The sequence below is a fragment of the Diuraphis noxia genome, unplaced genomic scaffold, assembly GCF_037042655.1.
Source record: "Diuraphis noxia isolate RWA-SAM2 unplaced genomic scaffold, SU_Dnox_SAM2 contig0005, whole genome shotgun sequence".
Classification (NCBI taxonomy): Eukaryota; Metazoa; Arthropoda; class Insecta; order Hemiptera; family Aphididae; genus Diuraphis; species Diuraphis noxia.
This window is the reverse complement of record NW_028301715.1, coordinates 10,000,001-10,027,953: the sequence shown is the minus strand read 5'-3', so window position 1 is coordinate 10,027,953 and position 27,953 is coordinate 10,000,001. Positions and strand designations below refer to the sequence as shown.

Below are 27,953 nucleotides of genomic sequence, written 5' to 3'. Positions count from 1 at the left end.
ATGTGGGAATCGTTTAAGATTTAATTTTTTTTTTTTGATTAAATTTGAACTTTTAAGGTTTGGTAAAAATATATTTTCAATTTAAGAGAGTACCACATCGAGAGTATGAATTATGTGGCACGCATTATATTTAAGATCATACTTTCGTAAAAATGGTAAAATCGGTTTTGTGTAAAACTTCTAATATAATAAATTATATAGTATTATATCTGTTATTAAACGTAAGGTACTCGAATTTTTTATTTAATATCCCGATAATAAAATATAAGCTATGAGTATCGAGAGGCGCAAATAATAATTGTTGTAAAGTGTTAAAACCAAATTTCCTGTAATCTATATTCAAATTTACAACATTATTACGTCACATTATATTATACATTTATCATTTGTATACGCTGTCTTATATAATCAAGGATCTATTAATAAAAAAACAGAAGAAGTTATAAGTAATATAAATAATTTGGTATTTTGAATGTTATTTTTTTCTTGGACTGATTATGTCATAATAGATTTTTTTAGGTTAATATAAATATTAGCATTAATCTATTTTTAACTAAATGATTAATTTATTTTTACATTTATGTAGGTACTTTAAATTATTTATAGATACATTATTTAACCATGGCTCATTATATTCGTATGTTCTAATATTTTTGATCCGTCGTAGTCTTTTAAAAGTTTGATAAGGAAGAAAAAGTTTTTCAGCACTATCTATTCATATAGTCTAACTTCTAAATTCCAGTATTATACCTAGTGATAAAGTGCATGAAAGTTTTTTTTTTTATTGAGAAAAAACTCAGCACAGTGCTCTAACGGTTTAACTAGAAAAAATGAAGAAAAAAAATGGCTGTATATATCTCCTTAGTCAACCCCTACGATTCACTCTTGACTATATACGGTACTTAGATAATATATAAAAGTCGAACTGAACCATAATCCGTCCTAAAATTTCTGGATTAATTACAATTATTAAGACGTTTATTTTATTCTGTTAAAAACTCGGAATAGTGGCGACCGTATTTCCTTCTACAAATACACATATAGTTTTATAATTTATATATTAATATTTTTTCATATTTTTTCATATATTTTTATAGTTAATTAAAATGTAAGTTTTGTAAAAAAAATCCTAAATATAAAATATTGGCAAAATAATAAAGTCAGTAGTCAGGTACCTATCTTCAATTTTATATTATAACTGGAAATCGAATAATGGCAGTGGTGTACCTAAAATGCCTATCCATAACGCCGCGTGTTTATAATAATAGTATTCTTGAAACACTTCAATATTTTTTAATAAATAATAATACTATTTATATAGCTTTTTACTATTTAAAATTTAGATGTTTAGGACGCCAAGTAGTGAACATTTAAAATTATTATTGACAATGGCTACATAATCTAATTTACATAAAGTGCATGCATTCAGCGAATATGAGATATTATGTAAAAAATAAAAACACGTCAAATACATAAAGTGTATCTGAATTTAATTTACATTATATCGTACACAACTTTAAAATGATATCGTTTCTTCATATTTTGCTTTCATATTACTTAGATGATATTAAAAAATATAACAAGTTTCACCTTTTTACAAAATATGTACAACATGGTGAGTTGATATGTTTAATATTAGGTAGAATCCTAGTTGAGATATTATTAAATTTAAAGGTAAGAATATTCTTGGGAATTTCATAGGTTTTTATTTTAAAGGCAGTTTATGAGCGTTATAAAATATCAATAGTTTATATAGTTATATCTCGCTTTAAAATGAATAGGTACCAATAAAAGACCACGAGTTGCCTCAGACAATATACTAGATGGTCTGAACCTTTAAATTTGATGACAGGTCGATTCACTCTAATATTAAAGCTAACATTGCCACAATGTTGATTCTGCTGATCGCAAATCGACAATGATGCATATTTCTACTACAGAACGGATATTATGCAGGTTCTTTATACATTTACATAATATAACGTTATCTAATAATCCTTAAATGTCCCACCTTAAACGTACATAATATAATGCTAGAGTGTACTTAGTTTGATCAAAAATCTGGAAACATTTTCTTCATTAACCACTATAATAACATATTTATAAACTTAATATTTACATTATTATGTGTTTTTTGTTGAGCAGGTGACTTTGGACAGTTTCACCATTGGGCGGTTTGCTTCGTACACAAATGCTGGATGTCCGGATGGTGACCTGCACATCACTGAATCTGACAGGCCGGCTGTGTCTGGTGGATGGTGCGGTACATCTTGGGCACCGGCCCACTACTACAGCGAGACGAATTCTATCACTTTGCTGGTCCGGTTATACACGCTATCCAGCCTGGACAACACGGGTTACAACTTCGACTTCCGACTGGGCTACAAAATGCTTAACCGGAACCGTGCGGTCGTCCGGTACGGCGAACAAAAAATGTTTGCGAGTAAGTCGTCCGAATATTATTAATAATCACAATATGATTTGTTGTAAATAAGTTGTACTATAATACTAAGGACAAAATATTCGATTAAAAAATAATAGTTCCAAGTCAAACGTCCTGGGTTGATTAACTTTTATACTTTATCGTCGTGGTATAAAACGTAATACGTACGACACACAGTATTACATAATATGTTATTAGTATTACTTGACATTGCCATCGTCCAAAAACTGTGATAGACGAACTTGGGCCATGAAAAATTTCAACCCACATAAAATATTATTAAGTACCTTCCGTACTTACCCTATAATGAAAGGTCAAAAGTACCTGGGAAAAATTCAAAAGTGCCATAAAAACTTTTTTTTAAACTTTGGGATATGACTAAAAATATAAGCTCCTGATATACTGCCGTTTGTATAGGATTCGTTAAATATTTGATATTTTACAATCAAAAACCCTATCACACAATCTGTACTACTTTAACCCTATCAGATAGAGTAGGTAGGTAATTTTCAATTTTCGATTATCAAATGAGATGTATGCATCGAGTTTATAAACTTAAATATAATTTTAAGACGTCATTAAATGAATATATAAACGCACAAGTCAAGAATCCAAACCATATTTTTTATATTTTTATAGTACAAAATGCTTTAAATTATCTTATTCACATTATTTTTAAAAAGTGAAAATTACCAAAAATATGCGAGAAATAATTCATATTAAAATACAAAAATGTGAACCAAAATTTTTTTTTTTTATTCCTTTTATATAATATTATATCAGTAAAATAAAGAGTATTAGTTTTATTACCATTTTGTAGCACTTGTAGAAAATTTAATGCAAAAATTATGAAAACCCTATAATATATCTTTATATTATTATTATTAGTATTATAAATTATTACTATTCTCGAACGAACGTGATTTAAATCGCTAAAGCTTGGAATCCTAAAATATTGACGATAATATTCCACCCTCGTGGCTACGGACGTATATGTGTACTGTGCGGGGTAGGAGGTGGGTCACGTATGTGGGTGGCATTGGTCTGTGTGTATTATTAATTGTTCGATGTGAGTTATGCATAGTATAGGTATCATCGCAACCGAGAATCCATCCACGTTCCTGATTATTAAAACGGCTAAAATATAATAAACACAAACGCTCAGTGCAGGTAATATTTACACGACGTGATCGAATACGACTGGCACGCATAGCGAAATTAATATCCGACTGGTAATTAAAATAAATATCCCCTTTGATGCAAGTGACTTATATTTTATTACTGATTAAATCGAAACAGTACACATAACGACATAACCAATATTAATTGTCAATTGTCGCTGTTAAAACACATATTCCGTTTAGCATTCGAATTGTGCATAATATTAAGTTACCGTAAAACGCTTGCAATTTGTAATTACACTAATGTTTATTACTGCAACCCATTAAAACATTACGAAGAGGTTAACTTTTTAATTAACTCAAATTTATCCTCTGTATATGCTTTAGCGCATTAATTGTTAAAAACTATTGTGATTCCAAATTCGTCGTGATAATTTATCAAAAATCGATTTTATATAACGCCAAATCAAAGACCAATATTGGCAAATAAACGGCCAAACAGTGACCAACTACGGCCAATGACGTGGCCTCATAATTTATCTGATCATAGTTTATTATATTAGGCGTAGTTGAAAGCGATAAATCATTTTGTATAATTTACGAGTTACGACATACTATTTCTAACGTAAACATTGTAGAAGTAGGTACTTGCGTAATTATTGAAATAAGTTATAAAAACGGAAATGCTTTTGTGTAAAGTCACACGTAGGTGTATACATAAAGTGTATATCTACATAAGAATTTATGAAAATTAATGTTCATGGCGTGGTGAGAACACTGACAAACGATGTTCAAATGTCGTGTTGATGAAAACCTATCAGTTCGATTTTATATTAAGAGACGTCTCCGGAATCACCAACAAAAGATTCATTATTTTTATGACGGGTCGGAATGAAATATGTCAAAGTGTGTTAGGACGGTTGACATTTTTCATCGTCATATAGATGTGGTGTAGATATTTAAACTATTATTATTATAGAGTCGAGTCGCGATTACTCGAAGTTGAAGTTAGACAAAAATTCACTTCGAGATAGCTAAACTAATTTATCTAAATTAAGTTTTTGGAGAATAAAAAAAAATTTGATTTTTCAAATGTTTCGAGTAATCGCGACTCGACTACTATATTAAATAGCCAAGTAGGACTTGTGGGTAAAATATAATATGTTAGGTAGATAAATCCGTATATTATACAAATGAAAGTTCATAAGACAAAGCTTCATATTCTGTTAATGATAATTAATGGTAGAATAGGATTTTGATTACTTTTCGGAATTCATTTGTGTAGCACAATATAGGACAATAATTACGCACCCGACTGTATTGTTGATAGTTATATACATATAACTATTTTGTTCTTACTTCATAAATGATGAAACGTATGTAGGAAAATTATTTTTTTTTCAACAAAATAATAATAACTTGCCTGCAGCAGTTTAATATCTTTTTTACGGTATTTTTTTTTATCGGAATTCAATATTTATTATTAAATTATTTGCACGTGACTCGGTACGAAATATTTATTTATGAATTATAATAACATAAAATAATAATATAGTTTGTGTACGTCGGGTGGGCAAAACAGATTTATTCTCACAGCGATACAAGGCACACACACATACTGGCAAAATAATGAAAAGATGAGTTTCGACTCAATCCTACATCTCTTGTGTCAAAAGTCTAGTTTGTATATCATATTTTTGCGAAAAATTAATGCGCATGTATTACTGTAGTGCAGTCCGTGTAAAATTATTCGAAGAATTTCAGAATTTGTTTGAAATCTGTGTTTTCGCAAAATTAATTGCTGGTACTGAAAGAAGTGACGAATAAAATGATATTCATCTAATTCAGCGACGGCTGAACGAAATTGTTTTTCGTTATTTTTCATTTACGGTCTATTAATTGATTTTTATTTTTATGGAACAGAGGGCTATCTGCTTTAACACTTTTATAGTTAGGCGCGTGGCAAAGCGGTAATATTTTTTTATTTATGAACGAATCCCCTATAGGCCGATGGGGACAAACACAGACACAGGAATTGTGCACTTATTGTTTGTGAAAAAAAATGATACGCAAATATACGTGTTTTTTGAGGGGTTTTGTTGGAGAAACGCGCACATGCCTAAACAGTGAAGTATAACAATAGATGCTGCGCAGATCGTCGTCATCACGTCAATCGCCACCATCGTTTCGACCTATCAGCTGCCATCACTCGCCCTGTATAGTGTATATACATTATTATAATTCATATTGTTTTAACAATGACAATGTAATTTTGGGTTAGGTTAAAGCTGTTCCACAGAATATTTCACAAATACCTTTGGAGCGTGTCCCACTTTAACCTAGAGATGGTACCTACTATTATATATATATATATATATCATATTATGCCTGCGCATAACGACGTTATCGATTGCTGCGTAGGATATAAATTATATGTCATCTACAAGTCCAGGGGAGGGGGAATAGACGTTTGAAAAATTATGTCGTTTGAGTGCACTACCAATTAAATACATGTATATATTCATATTCACGCAGACGGTCCGTAAAAGCAGCTCAACGTGCGTTGCATTATGAAGGTCTATGCATTCTCGTAGATGTTTTTTTTTTTTAATTTTATGCAGGTAAATTAGTTTTTTTCTGTTAAATGACTAAGATTTTATGCTGCATTAATCACCACGTCGGCCATTGACACATTTTTCTCATGATTAAAATTATAACACGAATCCATGATAAATAATTATGGCATAATATGCAACTGCGTAGAGCGTAGGTAATAACTTATAATACTGTCAGTGATTATTCTATTTACAATTACAATACATTAGGTAATATTATATCTACTCGTATTTACAGCTGGATATTTATATTTTTACATTGCTTCACGTAATTAAGGTTTGAACACATTTTTAATATTATATATTCATAGTAGGTACCTGTACAATGTAAATGTAAATGTTGTAAATATAACAGATTTTAACAAAATGTATATGAGAATATACCTATAAAATATAAAAATTATACATTTAAATTATATTATATAGGTAAAGTCGAGTAGCTCAAATCTCGATGAGGATAAAAACAGATTTGACATATGTGTTTTTCAAGTTGATTACGTTAAATATAACTTATTAATATTTCAGAGACAAGATGATATATTAAGAGTTATGAAGGTTTTTGAGTAATCGCGACTCGATAGTATATATAATTTTCAAAACGGACATCGATTGATCGACATAATACTATAACGGGCGTAACAGAAATGCTATGATAGTGTAATTTTTCAATTAATGAATATCAATTTCATGAACATCGATCATAACCTGAAATTTGTTGCTATAGTTTGTTTATTTAATGGATATACATTTAACATTTAATCAATTTCGTGAAATGGAAACCATCATTTTGCATTTAGCGTAATTTTGTTTTTTAATATGTCGTTCATTAATCATTGATTGTCCATTTAGCAAATTTACTTCTTTTGGAACAAAAGTAAAATAGTAATTGTTTTTACGTGGCCGTTAAAATAATTTATTTTTTCTCATACAGTCACCCGATCTATCTTGCATTCTTGCGTTACCAGCTCATTAAATACTTTTTTTTCACTACCTAGTATTCATTATTTAACATCAGCTGGATAGCTGATACAGTTTTTACTAAATTACTGTTAACATTTATTTGTTTCTCTCGGTGCTAAATTAAAAAAAAGTTCGTAATTTTTTCCAGATTTGTTCATAGACTGGAAAATTGATTAATGCGTATAATTATAATTTGTGGTTTTAGTATAAATATGGTGAAATATAGACAGTGAAGTTGTACAACATCGCAAGTATATATCTACTGTTGTTATTGGTAAAATAAGTTTGTAGTTTGAATGCGTAAAAATGTATAGAAAACATCAGTTTAAGAATTATTTAGGAAAGTTTCGCCACGTATACCTACATAGATTATTTAAAACATTTTTTTTTTAAATCGAATATTTGTGTTGTACACGTTTTACAGTGTTAAATAAGTCGACGTCACGTTTTACCGTATTTGTATTCTAGTCGTTGAAGCAATATGTAGGCACATATATACGAAAAATAAAATAAAAGAATTAATATATTTAGTCAATTATTAGTACTGGCATTCACATTTCATTTTTCAAATGTAATTATTTTCAACTTCCATTGCAATTTTTGTAAAATTGAAACAGTAGGTATATAGATTTACAATGTACATAGATGAAATACATAGATATAGGTATGTGAAAAAGACGTACATCTGTATATGTACTGTATACACCACTAAAAGTAAATAAATAGATGTAATTGAGTAAAACGAGTGATGTATAGCGTGACATAGTGCTACGCGCTTAAGTGAAAGCTGTTTGAATAATTTTAAACGCTCAATCAAATAAAAGTCGTTGCAATTTTTAATAAAGCCGTCAACGAAATGTTATTGTAATATGTATAATTCTCTAAAATTACGATGAATTATATTATTCCTGTATCGTTTTGTACCGTCAGCATTCGGCTATAATTTTATAAGCGTAATTAACTCATGTCTGTCAAAAAAAAAAATAACGATCCATTGATGGGATATTTTATATATTGTACTTACCCGTATAATATAAGTATTGATTACTAGTGTATATAGTACAATATTTAGACACGTCGAAATCATAATTTAGGTATAAATAAGTAGGTATAATATGAGTAACCGATATTTGACGTCGACGTAATGGGTCTTAGGAACTGTCAGAAGTGATTATGAATGATTAAAGGGCGCGTACGTATGACTTAAATAAAAATAAGGATGAAATCGTTCCCCTTAAACATAAATTTAAACTTGGTAAGTTATTAATACAGACATTTGAGAAATAATGCATGAAAGAAGACGAATTAATTAACGTACAGCGCTTATTAAAATGATTTAGATGTAATGAAAACTGAGATCAAACGTGACACACGATATTGTACGTTTCACGTATTATGTATAGTGTATACGTATAAAATAACAATGTATTTACTTAATATATAAAACGTAAACAAAATTGTACAAATTAAATGGATATATTCTCCATCACTGCTGTTTTATTTTCTCTTTGATTATATACAACTGTGCTAGGTCAAATTTTAAATGTAGTAAATTAAAAAATTCCAAGTTACGTGTTCTATGAGTATTTTGAAAATTATTAAATAATTTTGCAATTATTATATGTCATAATATTATAACTATACGATTTAAACGGTTAAGGCAGTTAATTGATAATTCATTTTGACTCGTGAAAATTGAATGGCTGACGTTATTTAAACGTACATAAGAGACCTTATAAAGGGTTGTACTTCAGTTTTTTTAAAGGTTTAAACTTTATGTTCTATATAGTATATACATAATAAACTTAATTGTATGTAAATATTATGTATAGTTATTATACGCAAGTACGTATTCATGTAAAACGTTCCGGAAACGATTCAATTTCGTCGAATTATGTACATGTGTTTAAATAAAATAATAATAAAAAAAATACAATTAATCTTTTTTTTTTTATATACGTATAAGAAATATACAATCTGTACCCTGAGGCACAATAAGTAAATGGACTAATTTTCAGTGACATGAAAGAGTTGTTGGAAAAAACCACCCAGTAGTGACACTTCCTATTGACTTTTTTATTTTTTAACTACTTTTTAACCATTAGTGTTTTAGTTGTTTAAGAATCTCTGTGCCATTTTCTGTTTAGTCGTCGGTGAGGATTATCAGTAATTTCATTTGATGCTAATTCACGGATTAATGGATTCGTGTGGGTTATGAGACGATCATGAAAGCGCTTATAGAAGTATTTTGCTTCTTCTGGGACGGTTTTTAGACGGAGATCGGTGTGGTGGGTGTGATTTGATATTTGCGAGGGACAGTTAGTAATTTTTCTTTTTAATAGAAAGAAATTCCAATTAATATTTTGAAACGTTTTGGATTTTTTTAAGATTTGAGATGTTGGCATTGCCCCATAGTTGTTATAGTCCATATGGGTTTGAGTAAGGAATTGTACATTAGTAGTTTAATGTTTAAGTTTGTGTGTTTATTATTAATGAGGAGTGGTTTTGAGCGTGCGTATAGCAGGGAATTTAGTTGCAACTGTTTAATCTTAATATGGTGTGCCCAAGTAAGACGGCGATCGAGCTATTCCCAGATATTTAACTGTAGAGGTTGTGGGAATTAGGATATCATAGAGAATTATAGCCGGACATTGGGCTTGTTTGAGGGTGAAAGTTGTATGAATTGATTTGGTTTTATTGTCCCTAAACCACCATTTCCTGTACCAACAATTAATTTTAATTAATTAAAGTATTACAATTTAATAGTATAATTACAATACCACCAATACAAATATTATACCAATTTATTAATTAATAGGTACGATATTAAGTTAATAACAAATTGTAGTGCGATGTTAAGATTAATATAATTTCAGAGCTCAATGTAAATCTAAGTAAAATTTATGATTGTAAAACTCTATAATCTATATTATACTACATTGAAGTTGAAAAATGGAAACCAGAACTATATAGTATAATAATATTTATGCAAACAAATGTTTTTAAAATAAATTTATATTTTTTACTATTTTTTAACCACTGTCATACTTTGAGTTTAGGAAGTAAAATATTTAAATCTATAAAAATCAAATTTAAATTTAAGACATGTAATTTATTTGTTAGAAGTATTTGATTATATGAACTGAGTAGTGAGCAATTTTGTGGATTATCACGGAACTACCAACACTCAGCTCATAAAAACTTCAAACATTTACAACTCATAAACTACTCGTCCAAAATTTGATTTTTATAAGCCCAAGTGCTCTAAAAATATTCTGCTTTAAATAAAAAATAAAAGTGCATGTTATCATAAATGAAGAAAATGTATAACCATAAATATATGTATAGTTATAAATGTAAATTTTGTAAAAAATAAATTTTTCTTAACTTCTTTCAATTATGTAAAAATAAAACATTTTTTTAAGAAACTTTAATTGTTTTTGAAATAATGAATGTCCCGCGTTAAATGGAATCACCCGGTGTCCCAGTATTATAGGTGTATACCTACGCCTTTTTAGAATCCATATCGCAAACGCTAACGAGTAAATGATCTCTTCTTTCAAATTTATTGTTTATTTATTTATGATGATTACGGTACAATACTGAATGCCATTTTACATCAATCATAATGATCAGACTTTTTCTGTAACATTAACCTTACCATTTAATTCACTTTGAATACTATAGGAGAAACCAAAAGTACTTCCTCCATCAAAGTTTTCGAGAATCCTTTAAACACATCAATCACCAACATATAAACATTTTTCGGAATTTTTTAATTTTTTATCTTTGCAATTTAAATTTTATATTTTTATATTCTGAGTGGAGCTATGAATGTATTGGTTTCAGAATTATGTTAGGTATTTTTTTCTCTTCTATTATTTTTTTGTAACACTGAAACTGTTTCAAACCATGTCAATATTAGGGTGAATTCTGACAACAAATTGAATTTAGTTAGTATAATGGGGCTGAAATCAAAAGTAATCACCGATGTTTTTCAAAATCATCGGAAAACTGGAATATTTACGCTACACCAATTTTCGACAAAATCAATTTTGTGTTTTTATATAAATATTTATAAAATCATTTTCTAAATATGATATAATTTTCAAAATATTTAGTAACTATTTTTTTGAGTAATAATTATAAACATTCACCATTCTTATAAATGGTTCAAATTCAAAATTTGACAAAATCGAATGTTTAAACGAAAAATAACAATCTATTCTTAATTATTTTTTTGAAATTAAAAATATAATTATATTATTATTTAGCAGAAACTTGACATTTTTCGCCATTTCTTATGTTATTATTTTCTATACTCGCAATGACATTTTTGATATATGTATTAAAACTAAATTTATACTATTTTCACCAAGGACTCATGTACACAGTGCCTGTTGATTTTGACTTATAACTTTATAAGTAATGAACTAATAATAACATATAATTGTATGATGTGTGATGTTTTTGTCAAAAATTATTTAAATCTATTACATTTCTATACTATTAGCATTGATTAAATTATTTCATTAATTTTTATAAAAAATGCTATATGATATAGTGATAATACAACTAATTTAATTAAATGATAGAATAGCCTTAAAAATAAATGTTCACTTTTTCCACTACGATTCGTTTTCTGTATATAATGATTTATCATAAATTGAATAAATACATAAAAATTACCTGTTAAAAGACGAGGTTTACTATCTTGATCCCGATATACATTGTAGTATAGCAGTGTGGATTTCTCGTTTTTTTTTCTGAATTTATTTCACTGTTAGTTGTCGGATTATCGAAAACATTTTGGCAGTATTAAACTCGTAGTCGTATCATAGCTGGTACCTACTTATACAGTACTCAGGCCCGTCGTAAGACATTTTCCGCCCTAAAGCGAATAAAAATAATAATTAAATTTCTGTCTTTTTTGGAAATTTAATATTACAATATGCCGCCTCAATTTTTTTAAATGTTATACCGCCCTAAAGCAACGCATGGCTTGCTTGTACCCTAGCGACGGGCCTGACAGTACTGCCTATTCAACTGTCAAATTTAACTTTAGACTATTTGAATAATATTCCATTAGTGCATAGTGAATACATTTACTAGATCAAACAATTTGTGTAAGAAATCCATCAGAGAATGCAAACTGAGTCTTCTTAAGTACCATTTAACGAGAGCTTGATGATATATATACGATTAAATTCACATGAGAAATTACCCAATGACAACTATTGTGTTTAACAGACATTCAAGACATTCAAGAATCTAACACGCAATAATTTGTTCGTCTACAGTTTTATGGTGGTACTTAATTATTTTACCACGGATAAATGTATGTAATACAGTAGAAACCGTTTATAATGACGTTCAAGGGATCAAAGAAAATAGGTCATAATAACCGGTTGTTATTACTTATAACCAAAATGACAAAAAAAATTGTAACTTCAATACATATTATTATTATTATTATTATGCAATGTATAATATAGAAAAAACTAAAGATAAAAACGTTTAATTACGTACATATACATACTTAAATTATTATTTAAAGAAATCTGTTATTTTAGATTGAACTTTGTTAGTATAAAAATCACGCTCTATTTTTTTTCTAGTTCTTCAAAATTTACCTTCGGACTTACGTTATTCAAAGCCATACAATTTGCTAACATTTTTGCTGCGTTGAACACGGGTTTAATAGATAAATTTCCACAAGGACTATCAGAATCTTCACTATATTATCGTCTTTCTCAGGTTTTTCGGGTTGGTTAATCAATGAAGAAATAAGTTCTTGATCACTTAATGGTTCCGAAGTTAGTACATAATTATCAATGTTAACATATTCATTTATGTTTGGGAAACTTGTGTCTTCTTCTTGTTCTCCTTAGACGGTTTGTTGTGGTATTGCATTATTGGAACCAGCGTGACGAAAACAATTTCGAAATTGTAATCTCTGATACTTTTTCCCAAGCTTTAAAAATCATTAATATACCATCTAATACGCTGATATTCGCTTCAATGCTTCAATTTTGTTTTCAATATTATTGATCATATTTAGCACCAACATTTTTCGAAAATAAGTTTTCATACATTTTATTACGCCTTGATCCATTGGTTGAAGAACAGACGTAATTACTGGGTAAAAATACAAGTTTAATATTGCGTAATTCTACAGTGCAATGTGCTGGACGGTTGTCAACTAAGAGTAAAATTTTTTCTTTTTTTCTTCCTAACTCTAAATCACAATTTAATAAAATTTTAGACCTTAATTCTGCAGTCATCCAAGCTTTGGAGTTAGATTCATATGTTACCGGTAGACAGTCACTTTTGATGTTTTTGAAACATCGTGGATTACGGGATTTTCCAATTATGATCAGTTTCATTTTTTTACCAGTAATACTTGCTGAAACTAAGACAGTCAGAAGTTCTTTGGACATTTTACCACCTGAACATATTTCTCCTTTAAATTGTAATGTTCTGTTAGGAAGCATTCCAATGGCGTGTCCAGAACTTTTTTTGTGGATGGGCCACAAAAATTAAGTTCAGAATGGTTTTACCCCCTCCTCATACTAAAATTTCATTGAGTATCGAACTTACACTAGTCTAGTACTCATATAAAAATGTGGGTCGGCACATGCCCGCCGGGCCCGCCCCCTAGACACGCCACTGAAGCATTCTGTAAAAGGTCCAGTCTCATCTGCATTATAAATTTGGTCATCTGTGTATTATTCTTGTAATTTAGGCCATACTTTTTCGAGCCAATTTTGTGTTATTTCAGTATTAACCGAATTTGATTCTCTGCTTATTGTTGAAAATACAATATTATGCCTCGCTCTAAATCTTTGAATCCAACCACTGGAACAATTAAAATTATGTTTACCAAGGCCTTCAGCTAATTCGTTGGCTTTCTGTTAAAGAATTAGTCCATTAATTGGAATGCATAGATTTCTTTGATTTTTAAAACAATCGTAATAAAACATCATCTAAATCTGTATGTGTACAATTTCTAAGTTTCTTAACTGATAATTTTTCATTTTGAAACTCTTGTTCGATTTTGTCTCGAGCTATCCATATGTTGGAAATTGTAGAGTGACCTACGCCTAATTAATTAGCAATGTTGGAATTTTTTTTCACCTTTTTTTAAACGAAAAATAATATCTGGCTTTTCTTCAATGGTGAATTGCTTTCATTTGCTCATTTTACAATTTCAAAATACAATTTAACACCAAACACAAAACACATTTAAAATTGCACAACGATTACCCGTATACTGACAATAAAATAAAATAAAACTGACAACTAAACAACGATGAAATTATCGGTGCTATCGATATTATAATAGTACCTTCGATAAAGTAAAGTCATTATAGATAAAATATTTTTCAAATATAACCAAAAATAACTTTCATAACATCCGTATAGTCATTATAATATAGACGTCATAATAACCGATACAAATATTAGTTCATACAATATAGGAGTTTTGCCGGGACATTTAATCTATGGTCATTACACCCTAATGTTACTACAACCGGTGTCATTATAAACGGTTTCTACTATATGCATAGTGAGCCGTTAAGGAGGTATTTATATTATATGCCTCGTATATTAATTGTTTTATTAATTTAACAATATCATATTATATTTTGGTTATTTAACAAAAATATGTACGTATTATGCATAAATGTGCATAATATATATTGTATTCATTGCACAATCTGAATGTTTTTTTTTTGCATATAATTTTATAAACTGTGTTTAATATTTATAAATTTAAATGCAATTCATCGAGTAGCTAATACTTGCGAAGAATTTTTTTTTTCATTTTATGAAAACGAATCACAATTGTAATTAAAATTATAATGGTGCATGGTCGGATTGCGGTTTGTTCACTTTTTGTATTTAAATTCGTTACGAGCTTTTTATGTATCTACATATATATATATGTACATCATAATACGACGGCCATTATTGGTTGCATCACATATGTTACGCGGTGGATAAGTCGATTAAATTGATCAACTTTTTTCGGTAAGTACCTAACCTAGGATAAGTTGTATTTAAATTAAAGGCGGCGAGGATTTTTTTTCCGTACACATGTGCTTATCTACTTTAGACCGAACAGAAATATGAATATATAAAGTTTGCAATATAAAGCTATGGGATTTTATTCATGGCAAATACTATATATATATATATATAGGTACCACTAAATCTCACCATTCCCGATCTCCCCCGGTATACCAAATGGTTTACGGTGTTTACTTTTTCGTCGGTAGCCTGTGCGATAATAGCTTAACGTTTGATATAGTACGCCTAGTACGGTCCTTGAGGTGTTTTTCGCACAAGCATTTGTTTAAATATATGTTGATTTTTATTTGACATTCATTTGAGCCTAATTATAATATTAATATCAGATGAAATTTGTATAGATGATTCGTATTTAGTTTTTATTCTAATTGTAGGGGTGTTTTACATAATAAACAATATCAGGTATTATAAATATCAGTCATAACTATCAATGAAAATGGTTATTATTACTTTAGTTAAAATGTGCAAATCGTAATAGCGAAATCAAAGTAGTTAAAATTAAAATCAATGACAGTATACATTGCTCGAAACTTAGAATTTTTTTATTTATTTAAAGAAAATAAATAACGCCTAAACTTTAGGTTATTGCAGGTGTCTTCATTGTATGTGTTGAATATTTACTTTTTTTTATAGACTTTTTAAATAGACTAAGGCTCAGTATTTTATAAAAATATATGTTCTTTAAACACAGCACCTAAATATATAAAAGAACAGAAGTTTTATGTTCCGTTTTCCGGCATGACACTTAAATATTTTCGGATTTTTTTTCTCAAAGTTGTTCTAAGCACCTCCTTCAATGTAAACAAGGTACCTTTTTCCAAATTGTAGCCAAATTCTGGGTATACATTTTGTATTGATATAGTACAATGTCCAATATAAGTTTTTACATTTTTAAATTTATTTTTATACTATGTTCTATGTATCTATTTATGCACAGCAATACAAAACAAAATTAGAGTTAGAGTGGGAAAACCTGTATATTTATACGTTTTTAAGTCAGAAAATACAATTCTCAATGATACTTAAAGTTAAGTTTTAAGACATAAAATAAAAATTTGAAATTATAGTTAGTGAAATTAAATAGTGACTGTCGCGTCAGTTTAAATATAAATATAGATGTAAATGATGTAATAAGTTATGTATCATAATATGTATTAATGTTTTTCCAACACCAATAAATACAATTGATAGAAAGTAAACGTCTAAAACAAAATTTTTTACATATTGAGTAATATGTATATAATACATTTTTAATTAGGCTATAATATGGCTATCACCACCCCAATTATATGTGAATGTTTGTTTATTATTTTTAAAATATATACACTACTGCTGTGCACTGTATGTACACCGCCGCTCATTATAAACAATATTTCAGAAATTAGTAATCACTCCCTTTATCCTTAGTAAGCACATTTATATTAAATTAAGACAACTAGGATTGTCTGTCGTATTGTGTTTGGCACATAAATCTGCTGTACTCACTATCTGTCCGCATTGCATGACGCGGCCGGATGACAAACGACCCCGAAACGGCCATAAAACAATACAACAAAGATTTTATGTATAAACGGGAGTTCACACAAATGACCGTAATCATCGTCTTGGCCTAGTTCGGAGACACGTTAATATACATTTTAATGCGTTATATACCACAGTGAACCATAATATAGTTAAATAATATTGTACAACATAAGAGCAACTCGTAATGCACCAATAACTTTGTACAGCGATGATGAAAAACATTAAATAATTATTATAAGACACATTACCTATCATTTATATCTTTTAACAGCACTCGACAATGAATCGATTCAGACTGGTGTTAAGTATTGATAGATAACTACATCACTAACATATCATATATACGTAAGACTGCGCGCATGGTGTAAAACTCATCCGTGATTGGTGTCGACCGGTCACTGTTTCCATACGCTTGTATATAGTACATATTATATAAGCCAAACACAAACCATCGGCTGAAATAATATGAATATTAGGTAGGCTGTCTGTATATGACCTTTTTAGAAATTATTATACGAATTTGCACCTTCATAGATGTCCCGGCGGTTAGGCTTGAATAAATGTATATCAAATTACGCTCTGCAGTGTTATCGACATGTTTTATATCACGTTTTTACCGCTGCACTTTATGCTCAGACTTTTTCCTGCTCGTGTGTTACAGGAGTAAACGAATCGTTTCACATGGGTGACCTCATGGAAGGCACGTACTGCTCGCGGATATTCAGCAACTGCGACAAGAAGAGGTGCGTGCTGCAGTCACCCAACTACCCTGGGCTCTATCCAAGAAACTTGACTTGCTACTACGCCATCCGACAACACTCGATACCGTATGGCCACCAGGCGTTGATATCCATCACACAGCCGTACAGTCGTCTGGTTTCGATCAAGACGGACCGGATGAATCCCGAAGGAGCTGACCCGAAGCCCGTCGAACGGAAGGTATATAATATATACTATATATGATGGACTGCGCGGCCGCTCGTGTCGTGTTTTTTCAAATCTCTTTCTCCCCCCCACCCCCACCCCAGACGAGGCATTAAAACCAGATATTGGTGTGCCATTACGGATTTATCGGGTTTTGAGTATATCATTATTATAGGTATATTGTCGTATTTTGAGCTTGACATAGGTACATAATAATTAATAACTAATAAAAAATTGACTCTGAAAATTCGTCAATTTCTAAATTTCATTGATAAAAATACTTACGCTTATCAAAACATAATACACGAAATAATTGTGCAATATAATATTACAACGACTTTGTGTCGATTCCATAACGTCCACAAACGATGTAATATTAATATCTCCCTTAGTAATAATATTATTCATGATCATTATAATACGTATGAATAGATTTATAGTATTCGTTATAATATTTCAATATACATAATTCGATAATAAGGAAAATATATTATATTTTTTCAAATTTTCGTGGAACATAATGTTATCACGTACAAGTGGGTTTTTCATTTAGAAGACAATGTTTTAAAAATAAAAAATAAAATTAGATTTTATATTTAAATTCAAACAAAATTGATCAATTTTAGCAACCACACTACACCATTTCTGACCTTGATATTTTCGCGCTAAATCCATTTTGAGTTAATTAACTCAAGGTACAAAACCGTTTCCAGCAAAATATTGTTATAGCAATTAATGAACTTATACAAGGCTGTTTCTCGATGGAACCCTTTTAATAATAAATTACACCGTTTAAATAATTTTATGCTAAACTGTTGAAAAATTCAACTTTGAGTGCTTCACATGATAAATAGTATACTTTAAACAAAATCCTCAAAAAAGAATGAATATTGAAATAAAATAATAGAACCGGAAGATGGCGGAAGTTAATTATAGTGAACATATACTACTGCATTATATTTCAGCACTTTTTATTTTATGATTGATGAACAATAAAAATTGTTGATGACCTAATGCTTTAGGTTTATTAAATTCAATTTAAATACTTACCTATATCATAATCATAAAACGCTTAACGGCTTAACGTATTATTATACGCAAATAAATAGGTTTTTTGATTTAACATATGTTTTCCTGGTTAAAAAATATAATAATGAAATTCTATTTAGGACTGGAGCAAGTGTGATAATGTACCGGATTTTGTGACGGTTTATGATGGATACACAACTAGAGATCCGATTTTGTTGAGATTCTGTGGATCAGGTGAAACTGTGCCTGTGACAACATCTAGTGGGCCTGAACTGTTGGTTCAATTTTCTACGTCACCATATGGCACTCTGATGTATCCATTTGGTCCACTTCACGGTTTTCAACTTCAAGTTCAAGTAAGTACTCACGCATTTCAAACGATAGACATTTCAATGACTTTATATCGATGCTAATTTCTGACGAACATTATAATAAAGTCCCTTCTGAGTACCATAATAATATAAATAATAATATCACGTAAATTATACATAGCAGTAGATTGATATAAATTATTTTTATTTTCAAAACACGCTACGTCATTAAGTCATTTGCATTATGATTATACTCACTCACCTATATTATTTGAGCGCAGAAACATGATTTTCTCACTACTCTATAAATAATTTTCAATTCGGTTTGCGGAACATTCAACTAGGCTAATGGATCAAATACATTTCTATGCAATAATTTTTTTAAGCTTATGTGTTTTGCACATGCGCAACACAACTTAATTATTTGTCTTTTTTAATGAAAACTAATATTTTTAATATAATAAATTTTCCGATTGATCTGTTTTTTTTTCAAGCGATTTTGATCCATCAATTTTTATTCTAAACCAAAACTAAAGATAAGTTAAAAAAAAAAAAAAATGTGTAGGTAGATGCTAAATTTGATTTTTTTTGTTTAGTTGTACCTGCGTCATTTTTTCATTTTTTTCATCTAAATACCACTATAAAATCAAATTTTAAAAAAAATTAAAAAATACGTAGGTAAAATTGAAAAAAATATATTTATACTTATCTCTAATTTTGCCAATTTTTGGCTTTTAATACAATTTGAAAGATCAATGTTATACGTGAAAAACCTCGGTCAATCCAAAAATAGGGGTTTCCATTAAATAAATGAAGTTGCGTTGTGCATAATATGCAAAATGCAAGAGTTAAAAAATTATAGAAATGTATATAGTTGAATGTCCCGCATGCAGAATCGAAAATTATTCACAGGCTAACGAGTGATAAAGTACACCCTGTTTCCAAAGACACACGTTATATATGTATAATATAATATATAATATTAATATAATTAGTTTATAAATATTATTCACACGCCTATGATATTAATTATTAAAGTCGTTTGTTAATTTTAAACTAATCTCAAAATTAAAGTAAAAGGTCTCTTTGAATTCGAATTCTCGTTTAAAAGATTAAAAGTTATTTATTTTATACATTCACGCCGATTTCAGCCCATTCGTGTCAATATTATTGTATTTAAATTCACAATAATGAAGTTCGTCATAATAGGTATGATTATGATACAGGCGATATAGTACCTATATATAATACTATATGCCGTTTTAAATGCAGTGAAGTTGATATAATTGTTTTGTTTATATGTGATAGAATACTTACGAGTTTTGTCTAAACTTTTTTTAAACAATAGAATACAAAATATTATATAAATAAATTTTATATTTGCTCCATACATTGATATAAATTAAAAATATGTTTAAGGTTTCGTAAGTTATTACTCATCAAGCTAATTTATAAGTTTTGCACGATGTAAACAGATAGAATGCCTTACGAAAAACGTTTTAACTATTAGTTAAGTTTGAATTACTTGAAGTTATTATTAATAAATAAAATTATAAGGAATATATTAAAAAATATAATTTTTTAAAATATTTTGTTTTCAAAATAAAAATTATTGAATAGAAATTTCAAATAAATTTGATCAATGTTTCGATTAAAATACGCATTGAAAAAGAATGATTACAATAATAATAACGAAAAAAGTGAATAATATTATTTTGTTAATAAATTTAAGCTGCGGTTGTGTCTTGTGTATCATTGAATATTATATTTATAAGTTTAACTAGGAATACACTTTCAACAACTCAAGAAATCACACGTATTATGCTGCGTATTAAAATTCCTGAACAATAATGTAATTATAAAATCACTTTAAGTCTTAAAGTTTAAACTTTAAAGTAAATTGAACTCATAATTAGTTTTTATCGGTACACCACTGTAAATATCGTCAATCGATGCGTAATAAAATTGATAATAATACATTCAAGTATGATTAAAATATAATATATAGGTTTTAATATTATGCGATTATTATAATATTCTAACGTATGGAAAACCATTTTTTTTTTTAGGTATTACTTATAGGTACCTACTTAAGTTATCTGATAGGGTATATTAATATTACGAATTTTCATCATTTGTCTTCCATCTTAATATTAAATTTCTGTTCGCCGTGCATGTTCTGTTTCCGATCGATTTCAAACGTCGCGCCGTAACCTGAGTGGCCTCACGAAGTCGAAATAAATGCTTGCGGCACGCGGCATGGCTTGGTGTGATTTACAATAAAGAAATCGGGGTAATTGGAATAATTTACTCCATGTGATATATTTCAATCCTTTATTTTAAATTTATCATCGATAGGTTAGGTTAGACTTTAGGCAGCACCATTGACTATAATCATAGGTATCACGACTGTATAATTGTGTCAAAACGATTTTATAATAATTCGCATTGACCAAGACGTGTTATCGGGTGGGAAGGATGGTTCTTATCTACTGTGAATTAGTTTAAAAATGTATTTTTATCAGCCTACAATATATTAATATAGGCTATTTTACAAATACACATAATATTTAATAATAATAATAATAAATCCGTTACTGAACGAACCGTTGGAAAGTATTTATTTTTGAAACATAATTCTTCTAAAATGTCATAATATCTAAATTAACATTAGGTTTTATATTTAATTGTAATGCACACTCTCGACCAGGCTTTTTTCTTTTTTCGTACCACCATAGGGACCATTTTTCAGTTATTTCATAAGCCATAATAATATTTTACATTTAAATAATAATATTATAAGTAATGTTGATCCCATGATGACCTTTTTAATCAAAACTAGTCTTATAAATAATTTATAATTTGTTCTTTTTAAATAATATGTAAGTACTGCACCCTTAAAAATAGTTAATCTTAAACTTCTTGTATGCCAATGGCCATAGACGCCGAGGCTTATTTATTTAAATAAAAAAAATATAATAATAAATAAGTAATATTGCGTATTATGGACTAAGTCGCAACTGTATAGAAATTTAATGATATATTACATTATTCCAGGTAGCAATTAATTCTATTTCGTCTAATTACTCAGTTTGCGCATACTATGCTCCTTAAGAGAGTTATAATGAACTCATAAAATAATAATTATTATTATTTATACATCAAGTTATTTCAATAATAATATACATATTGGATTATGTATAACACGGCGTTATGGATATACTATTCAGATACTCTATACTCTGTACACCGTCGTCAATGTCGCATTCGTATCCTCAGTATTTTAATATTTTTTAAATGCTATTTGTCACATATTATTTTCAAGTCAAAATACGATATAAATGAATAGGTAGGTAAGTATTGTAGGAAATACCAAATATTTTTGGTTTGGTTATACGTTATGTCCACGGCGACTGAATGCAATTTTTGAGTACTTAATTGAAATTGAAGTAATCATAATTTAAATAGTATTTATTTGATGAAAACAAAGAAAGTAATTCAATTTGGAATCAGATCGAATTTTATCCTCTATAAATCGTGATCATTTTAAAGCCACTATGTATTTTAAGCCATATAATTTATTTTTAAAAATAAAAACCTGAAGAACTTACCTACACATGATAACTTTTCCATTAGAATAATATATTTTGTATAAACGGAGTAGCTAACTTTTACTATAAAAATCAATATCCACTCTGCAGTGGTAAACATAATATCCGCTGTTGGCGTACGTGTAATGTTTACATACTGTAGTGTGTATTCAAATTAAAGATATTTCAATAGATGTTTGACCAAGCGATAACATCATTTACTACGCGAAATGTTTTATTTCGAATGTTCAAATAATAGGATCCTTCCAGTTGAACTGTAGTATATATATATAGGCATAATATTATGAAAATACTTTTCAAAGATAAAAAGGAATACAAACAAACAAACCTTTCGAGCGTAGTTCACGCTTGAATAGTAAATGATGTAGATCCAAGTAATCCAAGACAGGACTCAGTGTATTATGTAAACACGACTGTCGTCTTCCGATATGCACGTGCATTACGTATATATATATATAAAAAAGGTGAATTTAAAGTTTAAAACGAGATTGTAAAATTTATCACGAGGATGAATAATAATAAAAAAAAAAACTATTAGAAAATTTTATTGAAACAATATATTATACTTTCCTTGCAGATCTCTTGTGCGACACGATAAATATCGAGATGAAAAAAAAATAATTTAAACTTAATTGTCTCCATTCAATGTTAATGTTTGAGTTTTTAATAACAAAGGGATGTGCGGCCTTTGTTTGTGGCGAAGATTTAGTTACAGGTACTCCAATGCTACGTATAATTTATACAACTTAAATAAACTACGTTGGTTTTAGAAACCAATCTAAATAGGTCTACTTTAATCAGATAATTAAATAATGGTTCTGTAAGATAATCATTTAATTAAGTTAATTTACAAGTACAGAAATAGTTTTATCTATAACTAAATTTACTACACTCAATATTATTATACTACTTAAAACAAACAGGCCCGGAAAAGTTTACAAATCCTGCGTATTGTTATAGAATTCAAAATGAAAATGATACTATAAATCTACTATTGAAGTTAAAATATATGTTAAATATTATATTATTATTATTTTACATTAAAAGATATTACAATAAAGTATTAAGTGCAGTAATCGATGAATGTATTTTAAAGACGCTCTAATAATATTTTCTGGGATATAATTGAATAACTGAAGTACATTTAAAAAAAATGATCAAATGTAAATAATGAATTTCATGATTTGATTTTTATGAAATTTTAGCAACTGTTTACTAAACTTTCTCAATGTTCCATTTGTGTTAGTTTTTCAATTTACATTAATCCAATCCTAAAAAGTAGGAGAAGACAAAATAAGCGAAAAATAATTTGTTCAATATACGCATCCTAACCTAACCTAACCATCCTCCGCTCAAAATACATAACGAACATTATGTGTAAAGACTCAAGTAAAACAATGATAAATTAATCGAATTACGATAGTATTACTTTTTGTAAGACTGTTGATAAAAAGTAGAATTTGAAACATATTTTTTTTCGAATAAAAGATAGGTTTTTTGGTGCATGAACCGTAAACTAACTGGAAATCGTTATGATAAAACTAGATACTAACAAAATATGGGCAAATCTATATGTACAGTTCAAATGTGAATTGTGAGTAAGGAATAGGGCGGTGTTCATCCATTACGGTTCTCAACTCTTCCATAAAAGAATTTAAACCATTTGAAAATGAATGCATGATGGGAACACTTCTATATAAAAACCAGATGACCAACAATCGGTTTCAAACAATAACGTTAATTAATTATACAATAGGACCTTTTGGAACATTTCAATATTGTATGACCATTATTGGTTAGGTATTAATTATATTATTATGTATCTAGTAAATAATGAAATGTTAATCAACGGAACAATGCAACGAATTCGTATTTCAATTACATTACAAATGAAAATATATTTTGATATCACTAATTTAGTACACTATCTAGAAATCTAGAATAAGTATAAATTTATAGACAAATATTTAATTATTTGTATCGATTCGGCATAAAATAATTACATGCTTTAATGAAGTAGTCAAGTAAATAGAAATATAGAATAATCGTAATTGAAGAAGTACATATACCAATAAGATGTAGAAGTTTTAAGAACCAAAAAAAAACAAATAATTTGCTTGAGGGCTAAATCTTAAAGAAAAATAGTACATTTCAAATGTTATATGAGGTAGGTCTATCTAAAATATTGTATTTTATAACAATATCAGATAAACGATTGATAAATATTGTAATTTTATCATACACCCAAGTATTAATTTTAAAATGTATAAATATACTTACTGCGATTTGGAGAAGAAAAAACAGTACTATTTTATTTCGTGTTTGGTACTTCAATGTTCAATCATAGGCGCCCCCAGAAATTTTTCTAGAGGGGGGGGGCAATGTTAGGATTTGAGGCTAAATATTATAATTTTACTAGGTGTTTTAAAATAATAACCTTTTTTATTATACTCGTATACAATATATTATATTTTATTATATTACAACTTATTTTATACTTTAAATTTGTTGTATAGTAGATAGTAATTTATCTTAAAACATTCAATTAAAAAAAATATTTTGAAAAAGCCAGGGGGTGGGGCAAATGCCCCAGCTTTCCCTCCCCTGCGGGCGCCTATGTGTTCAACGTACTCAATGTTCCGGTTATTTAGGTACACTTTGTGGAAATCGAATCGATCAAGTACACAAAAAACAAGCGATGTGAATTCTGGATACGGAACACGGGCCGTGGATGGTTACACGCACCTTATCACTCTTTGCCGGAGAACACAACGTGCTGGTACCATCTACAAGCCACCCCGACAGGTGTCGCGGCTGCCGGATATCCAGTGGATCGTGAATCTGGTTCCGGTCCCAGGTACAAGGTGTGGGTATCCGTACTCAAGTTTTACGTGACGGGCCCGCAAACCCGGGACTGCACGACCAACCTGATGGTGTGGGACGGTAGCTCATCTTGTCATCCGTTCTGGTGAGTCAAACTGTTATTTATTCTTTCAAATTCAAACGCCCGTTTACGACTTGGGTTAGTGGAGGAATAACGCCCCCCCCCCCCCAGAAATTTTTAGAATGAATTTTCTTTGTATGAGAAAACTAAAATTTAGGGTTACATGTCAATTAAAAATAGTAATACGAATAAAAATTAGTATGTAGTCTATTGAAATGTATGAGAATATATTTTGTTATGTTCTCATGTCAGGTCATCGAATATGAAAAAAATCTAAAAATTAACCCTCCCCGAAATTCAGGTCTAAGTATACGCCAATGACCTGGGTGTAGTTGTGTATATATCACAGACTTCTATATTAACTAGATAATAAGGTACTCTTATATTATTTACATTGTTATCAGTGAAGCCCACCCAGGGACGACCTCCATTTTGTCTGTTGGTAAAACATTGGTTGGCATACACAAAATGCATGAGGAATAAATTAAATTTTATACATTTTTAAAGGTGAAATGTAATAATAATAAGTCTGTGGTATATACACAATAATATAACCATGTGAGATGTGCACTTAATCCCAATTTTTATGTTTAATTATCAACGAATGTTTGTGACTTATAATACCATTAATACCTAAACATATTATTCTTTAATATCATGTTCAGTGATTCGAGAAACGTCTCGTCGTCCGTTTACCAGCACAAGAACAGCACGCTGTTGGCCAACTACTGTCCCGGCCAATCTCCAAGGTCTTGCGATCATTTCCTGTTGACCCGGCAACAGCGTCCGTGCACGCTATCAGAGAGTTTTCTGTCCACGTCCCGGTCGCTCACCGTCCAGTTGAACATACAACACGCCACGGCTCTCAGGTAGGATGTTATGTTTATTGTGTGTATACAATAAACACATAATCAACAAGTATATAATACACACACACACACACACACACACACACACACACACACACACACACACATATTTAATATGTATAGTGAACATAAGTTTTTATCAATGCATTGATGAATGCCTTAGACCTTTTACTTTTGTATATAGTAAAAGGTCTGCGCATGGTCCGTTTGCGACGGTGGCAGTAGTGATAGTATAGTAGTTGTACAGCAGTATACGATGAGGTAGAAATAGGGCTAACTACCGTATTGACGCCATCATTATTTTCCCCAGACCCGTATCGTTTAAAGCTCTATACGAATTCGTCGACCTTCACCAGGACGGAAGCTCGTGGCCCGAAACCGGAAGTATGTGCTCCAGGATTTTCCGAAGGCCCACGCACTCACCTTCTAGTACAATAGCCATCCGTTCGCCTAAAAACGTATTCTTTTACGGAAGAGGAGGCAATAAAAATTTAAGGTAAACTAATGTTTAATATTGCATTCACGTACCATAAATTATATATACGTAGCAGGTATACCGGTTATACCATAAGAGTTTATACGTATAGATGCATAATATACTTATATAGGTACGCAATTGTATTGAATAATACCAACACACGCATGAACAATACCTAGGTATAATATAAATCATTGTTAGTCTTATATATCTTCCAAGTCTAAACAATACGAATAGTATCCCCCGTTTATATTATTTGAAACTCGAAAATGTATTGATTCATCTGACAAGAGGTTTTATTGTGCGAGTTTAAACTTTAGATATTTTTATCACTGTTACCATTCCGTACACCCACACATTTGGAATATTTATCGGACGTAATATTATGTATTATATTTAGACTGTTTCTATTGCGACATTTCCCGTAAAACAAATGTCCAAACGGGAGCGATACAAATTTAATAAGATATATTTTATTTTAAATACGTCAATTAAATAAATGAACGTTTTCTTTATTCTTGTTTGAACGACTGTAATCATATATTCATGTTGTTTGCATTCAGACTAATGTATTTTAAGTTTAACTTTAAGACACAAATATTTATTTTGCATTCCATTAATATTCAAAAATACCTTGTAAGTTTTATTGAAACAAGGTTAAGCTAGAATAGTAAACAAAGCTTAATTTTTTTCACTTTTATTTTTGTCTAAATTTTATATAATACTATGAATGATCTATATCTGACGCGTAATAAAAATTGTGAATTTTTAAATCACTAATTATTCTACCTAATTGATTTCAAATAATAAAAAAACGATTAAACGTTATAAATCTCATCGAAAAAAATACGAAAATATCAATATTGCAACGATGTGGGTTGTATTTTTTTTAAAACTTTTTTTTCATGTCGGTTTAAAGTTGCGTATTCAGACTGGAAGGACAGCCCGGCGATGTGGCTAAGGTGACAATACTTAAGATCAGTTCGGGAGACCGGAGTTGTTATAGCCGTTTGAACAAAGACCGAGGTAC

At 29.4% G+C, this 27,953-nt stretch overlaps 1 protein-coding gene across 2 annotated transcripts in view; it reads left to right on the top strand.

Moving 5' to 3' along the window:
• Positions 1 to 27,953, top strand: part of LOC107165015 (uncharacterized) — a 63,613-nt gene that overhangs the window by 25,414 nt on the left and 10,246 nt on the right. For both annotated transcript variants that reach the window (XR_016191879.1, XM_015513061.2), the window contains exons 3-9: positions 2,146 to 2,443; positions 17,419 to 17,696; positions 18,851 to 19,066; positions 25,284 to 25,600; positions 26,242 to 26,445; positions 26,756 to 26,941; positions 27,843 to 27,953. The exon at positions 27,843 to 27,953 is cut by the window's right edge and continues 319 nt beyond it. Coding sequence is in view for 1 of the 2 variants with exons in the window: in XM_015513061.2 (XP_015368547.2) it covers positions 2,146 to 2,443; positions 17,419 to 17,696; positions 18,851 to 19,066; positions 25,284 to 25,600; positions 26,242 to 26,445; positions 26,756 to 26,941; positions 27,843 to 27,953 (1,610 nt within the window). In the remaining variant the exon portion in view is untranslated. The remainder of the gene's footprint in view (positions 1 to 2,145; positions 2,444 to 17,418; positions 17,697 to 18,850; positions 19,067 to 25,283; positions 25,601 to 26,241; positions 26,446 to 26,755; positions 26,942 to 27,842) is intronic.